The sequence below is a fragment of the Malurus melanocephalus genome, unplaced genomic scaffold, assembly GCF_030028575.1.
Source record: "Malurus melanocephalus ecotype Western Australia unplaced genomic scaffold, MMel_1.1 scaffold_178, whole genome shotgun sequence".
NCBI lineage: Eukaryota > Metazoa > Chordata > Aves > Passeriformes > Maluridae > Malurus > Malurus melanocephalus.
In genome coordinates, this window is record NW_026623410.1 from 1,504,592 (window position 1) to 1,513,972 (window position 9,381).

At 41.3% G+C, this 9,381-nt stretch overlaps 1 protein-coding gene across 1 annotated transcript in view; it reads right to left on the minus strand.

Annotated features, from left to right (window-relative positions):
• The window catches only part of ATF6 (activating transcription factor 6), a gene marked incomplete at its 5' end in the record, with an annotated part of 48,449 nt that extends 42,249 nt beyond the window's left edge, over positions 1–6,200 (minus strand). Inside the window, 4 exons of the mRNA XM_057372731.1 lie at positions 2,227–2,291; positions 3,267–3,369; positions 4,218–4,337; positions 6,057–6,200. Coding sequence (XP_057228714.1) covers positions 2,227–2,291; positions 3,267–3,369; positions 4,218–4,337; positions 6,057–6,200 — 432 coding nt within the window. The remainder of the gene's footprint in view (positions 1–2,226; positions 2,292–3,266; positions 3,370–4,217; positions 4,338–6,056) is intronic.
• Positions 6,201–9,381: the final 3,181 nt, after the last annotated feature.

Below are 9,381 nucleotides of genomic sequence, written 5' to 3' on the forward strand. Positions count from 1 at the left end.
TTTGAGCCTGATTACTCATTCATGAAAACACGTAGGCCCAGCAAGGCACCCCTGAGATTCGGCTGTGCTGAAGGCCCCGCGCCCACGCTCGGCGCGGTGCAACACATCCTGAAAGCTGACACGGGCCCACTGAGCTGCTTGCTCGCCCACGCTCCACAAGATACAGCTAGACCAAAAATCCAGCCAYGGGAGAAAACTGCTCCCAAGCACTTGGAAAACGCTGGGCCTTTGCAAAGCACTCCTGCTTGTGTAACAAATCGAATACCAAGTGATAGCAGGGGATAACAGGCAGTGCAGTGAACCTTTGAACATCTTCTGACAACCACAGTGGGCCTCACCATCAAAGGAAGGGAGGAACTTCAGAGCCAAAACCAAGTGCAAAACTTATCAGTTATTTTAGAAACACCTTYGCGTGTTACAAGAAAGCATCATATTAAATTATGTATACAGAACAATGGTGCTGAACCGGGCCATTTATCGGGAGATAAATAAATCTTTTGTTTTAAAACTTTGAAGGACACTGTTATGCATCACAGAGCACTGGGATGTTSCACATAGGCTTGTTTTGAGAAGAAATGAGGCAGGACACAATGCTTCATGCATCAAGAACCACAATTATTAGCAGTGCATAACTTAAGMAAATAACTGCAGAGTCTCAGTTTCMACCCTGAAGCRTTAAGAAACACCCACAGAAGCCCCCAGCAAAATCACCTCGGAAGAAAGCTACACAGACTATAAAGAGATGAGGGGTGTTGATGATTTTCTTTGAAATCACCTTAAATTTTATCTCCTCCACTGCTTTGACTTTTCTGAATTTTTTTTCAATCCTCAGCTGCCTGATGTAGATTACAATGGAGATGGAGACCCCGTCTTCTAACAGAGACATTCACTAAACCTGAAGCTAAACCCACTTTGAGTAGGAAGTCAGACTAGACATCTCCCGAGGTCCTTTACAGCCTAAACCACTCTCTGTTTCTATGATTTCATGGAGCACCTAATAGCTGATGGTTCTGGGAGGAACTGGAAGTCTGTTCTATGTYCTTAGCAGTTCCAGGACAGGCACAGCATGCAGCTGCCGTGACTCACTGGTCCTGCTCATATAAACATCATTAATCTGAAAAAAAAACCCAAAAATCTCACTTCCTTCGGAGCACAACAGATTATTCCATACAGAACTACATGATGTTGCACAGTTTCCAATAATCCAGATTCTTTTTTCAGAGTAATGCAAGCATGTATATTTAACTGTCTTATGCCATGAGGCTTCTTCATTGCTATTCAGTTAAAACAGCTATCCTTCATCTGCCTGTACAACTCAAAAAGCTTTATTTTTTCCTTGKAAATCAAGATATATTAAAATCTGACAGCCTGGTTTCTGTAACATTTGTCTGCAGCTTGCTCTTTTCCCCCWGGCTGATCCTGCTTTCAAAGCAGCAATGCAAACGGAAAGGCCACAGCTGTCTTACTTTGCACAGCAACATTTCAGGTGCTGCTCTCACCAAAAAGTCTCCATTCTGCTCTTACTCTCCTTTGTGGCACTTCAAAGCAGAAAACTCCTCAACAGTCTCACAGAATTCAGGAGGGAGAAATTTTATTTCCTTCATCTTTTCTCTCCAGTACTTCCTGTCACCAGGGAAGAAGGACAGGATGGTCATGGAGAAGGGTGTGCAGAGGACATCAGAGAACTCTGCATTAACTTGCTCCAATAATAAGCAGAGAAAAATCAGGAGATGGAGACAAAGCACGTAAAGAAGATACAATGGCACTTTCAGTTCATCATCATAATTTGGTGCTAGCTATAATGGCACTACTCTAGGAAAGATAATTTAAGAGAAAAACCTGTCTCTTACCAGATTCATGGCCCTTTGAAACCTTCTTATAAACTAATGATGTTCTCACAGATAGTCCCAAGTCAGTTCCCCCGTTTTTTCCTAAATATTCAAACCTGTTTAGAAGGGGATTCTGCAGAGCAAAGTGAGCATTTTTTTTAAAATTCATTGGCATAAAGACTTCAGAGGAGTGGAGCTGTGATACAGGGGTCCCTTTAAGTGTAATTTAAATCACTGAAAGCAGTTATTCACTAAGGGACAGAAATTAGTCCAAGAAAAGTAGCTGCATTTGGCTTAAGAATCCTGACAAGATGGAAATGGGCATTCTTTAACAACTGTTGGTGAAAAATAGTTTTTTTAAGTAGAAAGCAATAAAAAAGGAACTGTTCTGCCTTACCTGAGACTGGTGTCTGTGTAAGGCATGGCCATTAGCTGGGAATCTGCTTTGTCACTGAGGGAGCTCTGAAAAAGGGGAAAAATGAAAAGATGGCACAAAGTGAAACCAATAAGCATCTCCTTGGTTTGCAACTACATAGAGATTTGACACACAGAATGAGGTACAGAGGTTAATCAGGGCCCTGCACCAGAAATGTGCGTTTTTCCACTGGTAAAACATGAAAACCTGAAATGGTTATTGCAATCCAGCTGGAACAACAAAACCAGCAAGATTTTTATACAGCCAAATTCAAAATCAACATTCAGAGACAAGAAAGGAAGCTTGGCACCACACACAACAGTTCTAAATATTCTACCATTCTCCTTTGGATACCAGTGAGAAGAATCTGAAATTTAATACACAACACTTCTTCCCTAGAAAACTGCAGTATTTCCCACACTGTAATTTTCAATTCCTTTTAAAGCTGTTACTACCCCTAATTGAAAATTCATTTGTCTTAATTTCAGCCTTGATATCAGTATGCCATGTAGATAAAAGGGACCTTAAAAATGGGAAATATGAGAAGTCTCATAATTCTGTACTCTTACAAAAAAAAAAAAAAGAAAAAAAGGGAATTCCTCTAGCAAAAATTTAAGCAATAGAAATATTTCAACAAAAACAATCAGCTGTGACCCTTAACAGTGAGCCAGATGAATGTGCTGAAGGTCGTATTTCTCTCCACTAAGCAATTGCTTATCTTTACTCTTACAGAAAACCCTTAGAAAGGATAACTACAGATTTCATTTTAGAAAATGCAGAAGTTATTTTGACGGCTGCTAAAAAAATTCAAAACATCTACTCTTGAATCCAAGAGCAGGAATGGAAGAACAACTTTGACAACATAACAGTCAACCAAACCCAGCAATTTCAAATGGGAAGTGTCGGGTGCCCTAATTACAGGCACCATGGCTACTTTTGTCTATAATGACAAGTGCAAACAAGTGAGGGGGAACATTTCACGTGCTCTGGGATTATCTGGTGCTGCCACTGAAAGGGCTCACCTGTGTGACTCGAGCTTTCTGCTGCTGGCTGTTGGACAGCCTTCGCGACCTCGTTCGCTCCACCTCGTGCCTGTGAACCCATCCTCGCAGCTCGTGGGTCAGCCTAGGGAAACCCACAGCATTAACACAGATTGCAAACACCACTAGCAGAATTTTTCACTAGCACACAACAGTTTAGCCACTATAGAGACACTGAAGATTACTATTGGTTTACTTGTAACTTATTTTAAATACAAGAACAAGAAAATACACTTGTAAGATTACATTTTAAGGAATTATCTCTAAAGTATTAGATTCATGCACACATATTTTCCACATAAGGTAGATACAGTCCTTTCTTTTGCCCAACGAACAGTACTTTTGAAATCACTAGAAGGACTGCTGAAATTTAAAATCAAAAGCTGATTCAAGATAAATTACAGCAAGTAAATCTGAGAGAAAGAATGGACAGAGAGAATGGAGATACAGTTAGTGACTCCTATCTATGGAAAAAATGGAAATAGGTGTTTTGTAACAGGAAACAAAGAACATCTGCAATACCAGGCTCAGTCTGCCCATATCAAAAGCTGAAGGATAGAAGACTCTTATATAATTCTTATGAAAAAGAAGGCTTTTAGCTGGACTTGATTTCCACATTACGAACATACCAAGCAATTTCTCTTTTACATAATGAAAAACTCCAAGACAATCAGAAAACTGTTATTTAGTTATTGCAAGTGACCAGTGTGAAAAGAAAGTCAAAATCATTACTAAAACCATGGAAAGATTACAAAGATCCAATTGGATCTGTCCTTATGGCAGCAGACATTGGACCGTGCAGACACGTATGAGACACTGGTCACGTACTGGATGGACACCATGAATGGACAGTAACATCACTCACAGCTGTCCAGCAGCACTCAGCCAACACAGAATTTATCTCTCAACTCCTAATAAACTTTAAATGCTCACCTCAGTGACTCTGTCCGGTTGATCAGAGGCCGGCAGGGGGGCGGCGGTGGTGAAATATATAACAGTGGTTCTTCTGAGACTATCATTAGTGCTTTGTTATCAGATACAGAATGGTCATACCTGGGAAAAATGAAGAAAAGCACATCAAGAAATCCCTTTAAACAGTTATTCATGACCCTTTGACCAAATCCAGAGAACGAACACCAACATCAGCAGACCCACAAATGTTAGAGCTGCTCCCATGAGATCTTTGAAGCAGGTGAAAAACAATTCCAATGTTCTCAGTCAATCCCTCAAAGGGGGCTGACAGCCCTCGATGCAGGGAAGATAGATGAGCATTAGCAGATGTTGGATCCCTTCCCAAGAAGGCCAGATATTGAAAGAAAATGCAGTCTGTAAAATATTCCTCATAGTATGCAAACTATGTGATATCTGCAGACACAACTTTCTTTTTCATTCCAGAGCTGTGCAAGATATGCTACAGAAACACTACATTTATTATCCACTAAAACCAAGCAGATAGAAAGACCATAAGCTATGTGACAATTGAGCAGCCACAAACTCAATTACAACTTAGTGGAGAGGATTTATATCTCTGTCTTGAGAATCATGCTTGGTTTTGATAAAGTGAAAAGGAGCCTGTATTTCTCAGTACAAAAATCCTTAACACTCTCAGGACCTCCTGTGGGGTTAACTATTTATCACCAAATACCTAATCTAGGTTTCTCTCTTGACAGTTATCAATGTAACAGCCTTAGTCCTTTTGTTTTTGACAGACTTCTAGGCCCTGACCCTCAACTTCCTTCTGAAAAATCAGGTACAAAAGCTTATGAAAGCCTTGTTCAATTCCCCTCCCTTTCCCAGTTTTCTRCTTCTCCTGTCTGCTGCATCTAGGACTGATAAAGGAGAATATGAGGCAAAGAACTCACAGCTTCCCAAACCCAGGGTAAAACAGTGAAAGAAAAGGAGGTGCAGGCACAAGCACATCCTCCTAAGAGAAACACTCTGCTTATGTCCCATAGGTCATGGTCTGAAATGTACCACACAGAGCCCTCACCATGGCTACAGCCTTAAAATGCTCCTGATTTATTGCCTTCTTGCTGCATGGCAAAATACATTAGGGCTTTCTGCACATCTGTGCCTGGCTTTGTTCAACCAGCCAAAACACTCTACTGGAAAGGGACAGTCTAATAGGATAAATCTTGTAAGGGGAAAACATGAGCTGTATTAGCCAGACTTCAATCTGGAGGCAATTATATGTTCACTTATGCACTGCATGCTAGAGATCTAGGAAGCCTGAAAGCCAGTATTTTATTAAATAATGGATAAGCACAAGGATGGACTCAGATGGATTTTTTTTTAAAATGAAAAAGTACGGTGCTAAGTTCAGAGCGTGTTCTTAGTTGTGAACTTCCCAAGTCTTCTCTGGAGCAACTAAGAAAATAAATACTCCAACTTGAAAAGCAAGAAGACACAGATAATATGACAAATATCACAACTATGCAAGCTAAAATACAGATCAGTGGAAAAAAGCAAACAGATGAACTAAGGAAGATCCTGAAAGTCTCAGTGGCATGCACTTGTAGATGTGCTCTTCACTAACACTGTGCAGCACAGCCACGTGTACACCCCTGAAGCTCTAGGAATTGGGTACTCTTGGAGATAAAACACCATATTCATTTGAAAAGCAAACAGAGCAGCTTTCAAAACACTGTGTTTAAAACTCAGCTACTCTGTAAAAGCAGCAATAGCACTGGCCAAAAAGGTGAGAAAGGCAATGAGGGCTAAAAGCAYCAMTGCCTTTTGCCACCTAAAATACRTTAAARGTTCTCATCTTACCTATCACTCTTCTCAGGAATGATGCCCTCAGGTATTTTCTGAGCTGTGTTGGACTCCTGACCAGCCGAGAACTCCAGGAGATTTCTGGTCCGGTGGTTAGAACTCACAGTGGAATCAACTCCATTGGGATCCTTTTCAAATACACTGGAAAACATAATAAACATAGCAAAATGCATCACAAACATGGGGTCTGAAAGGAACCTTACTGCAGGGCATTACATATTCAGGTGGAGAAGTTTCTGGCTGCTGTTACATTGCATGGATAAGGTTAATGTCATAGCTAATGTAAAAAACTGATATCTTGTGTAATTATAATATCATTGTTCAAAGAAGCAGTAGTAAGACAAGCAATTCTGTTCTTTTTCAGTTTTAATTATTTGAAGGATTTTGATGCTCTGGTTTTCACATTCCCCCACATAAGCTTCACCTGATGAAACTAAGAACACTCTGCTTGTAACCCACGTCTACAGGCATAAGAAAATTACCTACGTTCAAATCAAAGCACTACCAAACTTTAACTTTCATCAGCCTCAAAGTACAATTTACATAGTTTATATGAATACAATATGTAAGGAAAACTTAGCTATCAAATTCCATGCAGCTGCAAGCCTGCAATGTTATGCCAGACATCTACCAGAACTGCACACAAACTTAAATATGTTCAATTCTGCTTGGATTTGGAACAACTGGCAGGGCTAAGGGCCCCTTTGGCAGCAGGCTGAGGTGCCAGACACCCTGCTGGTCTGGTGTGTGCTTGCATGGATTGAAGGATCCTGGCCTGAGGGCTGCTGAGCCAGCCAGCACAGGAGTGTCTGTGCTGCTCTCCATGCAGAGAGAGGCAGCAGCACTGCACACGTGAGCTGGAAACACAACCACACAACCGCTGCACCACATCTGCACCCTTGGGCACAAGGGAGAGTTACAAGGGAGAACTCTCGAAAGCATGGAAGCAAAACTTTGGTTTCTTCTCTCCAGAGGCTGGCTTTCCTCTTTCATAACATGGTTGCTTCCTGAAATATGAATGTTTACAAATCCAAGTCCTAACCTTGGCTGACAACAGCAGAGCATCACCAGCAGCAACACAGCAAAAACACAAAAATGCCACAAGGCCCCAGAACACCGATGAGATCTTTGCCATTCATGCTGACCACAGCCCACAGAGTGTATTTTAATTTATACCCCACCCCTCCTGAGCAGCAGAGCATAAACCCTGCAGGGGAGTGTTTCCTGGTTTTATATGGCATCACTTTGCAACAGGCAACTAATACAAGTAGAGACAGACAAAACCTAGCAAGGAGGGCAGATGAAATACTCCACAACTAAGCAGAAGGCAGAGCTGCCTAGAAATTCCCTCCCTTTTGCCAACACTTTTGCACTGCTGTTAGTAGTAACCCAGGTGTCCTTGTGAGTAATTGTGTGATGTTCTGAACCACAGGAGTCAGGATAATCCTAGACCCAGGCTGATGTTGCTTTGAATGCCTCCTCTCCTCCAGGTTTCTAGGCAGCAGCACAGAATGAGGGCAGCAGGAATGTTATGGGCTCTGTTTTCACTTGTGCCAATGGGCAGAAAAGTACTTAAGAGTTTCCTTGCTGCCCTTTTACACTGATATCCAAATGTCTCATTGCTTCTACTGCATGGAAAGCTGGATGGCTTATTCATAATCTCCTATCAGGCAACACCAGGCCTATCCAATTTTACAGAAACAATCTCCACTACATACTAGGTTTTATGAGATCACATTTCTWCTCTGCCAATGAAAGCATCAGTACSACTGGCAGCATCTCAAGCCCAAGAACCAGAGCTCATAACTGAGGCTGATGCTTAAACAGATGCCTCACGTTCCTGCTGGAAGCTGCTCACCTGTGAAATGCCCTTACTCTACTTAATCTGAAGTAATGACAGCCAGAACTACATGGTAGTTTATTCAGTAGACCAAGAATATCTCTCAGAAGATCTGAAGGTTATTAATTCTCCTGAAAATCCTTTCTCCACAGCCTGAAGTGAATCAGCCATCCAATGCTGCTGGACCTCCCGGATCTGGCGTTTCTGCCCGACCTACTTCTCTCCTTTCCTGTTCAAAATGACACATGGAACTGGAGAAACTTTCCATGTAATTATTTAGTTAAAGCTGACAAAAATCTAAGCAGAAGAACTGTAACAAATCCGCATTTTCCATGATGCTCCTTCCTTCCTATTTGTCTCATTCTGCAAAAACGATTCCTGTTTTTTCGGGTTGCAGCTTGGTGAGGTGAAGTGTCACATGCAACACATTGCTACTGCAGTTCACCCTACACTCTGAAGGAGAGAGAAATCCAAACCAAGGATAAAGACAACACTGCTCTACAATCACAGATAATCTTCCGGTTTTGTGGTTGTTTTAGCTACACACCCATTCTAAACCACACACACCTCCCTTTATTGCATCAGCTCAAGAAGAGAGGAAATGTTTATTTTCCTCTTCTCAATTGCAAAACATTTTTATCTTTTCATCAAAAATCAGCTGAGCATAGGATGTTTCAACCTGAAAGATGATATCTTCAGCAGCAAAAGACAAAGAAGGAGGTGAACACAGTATGCTTTGCTATTCTTACAGGCATAAACCATGGCTCCCACTTCTGATGATGTGAACCCCAACTTGAGGAAAAAAAATTATATTAGGGTGTTTTTTCTAATGCCCTTTCCTTTATCAGGATTGTTATTTTTCTTTTGAAGCTAGCAGAATTTTCTGCTATATGGGCCACATTTGTCCCCCTTTCCCGTTCTTTTTCTGGGATTTTGAAGATGACTTAAAATTTCCTTCCCAAAGTTTTGAATACGCCTGAAAAAAAAATCCCCTTTGTTGCTCCTGTGGTTTGTGGCAATGACCCAAAACCAAAATAGCTTTCATTTTGGATAAGGAAAAGCCCCACAACTTGAAATACTGCCCCACTTCCACTTTCTAATTACTCAGGGAGTCTTGTTAGTTTTTTCTCCATCTGAATAAAGATGTTGCTGTTCTGTTGTATCATTTCTTCCCCTTCCCTTCTCCCATGGGAGCACACCAGTGAAATAAATGAATAAATAAATAAATAAATAAATAGGGCTATATTGTCTATAAATAGGGCTCCATCTTCAGGAAACAAATAAGAGAGGATGTGCACCTAAAGATCCAAATCCTCCAGCTTCTCCAAAACCTTCCTTTGCCAAGTGGGTACATGAGGGTCTGAGACAGGGTATCAGAAATATTCCTCCTTTGACATCTCAAATTAATATAGGGGAAAAAGCATTAGGAGCACGGAATCCCTTTGAGCAGCTGGGATGAGGATGGACCTCTCCTGTGGTGCT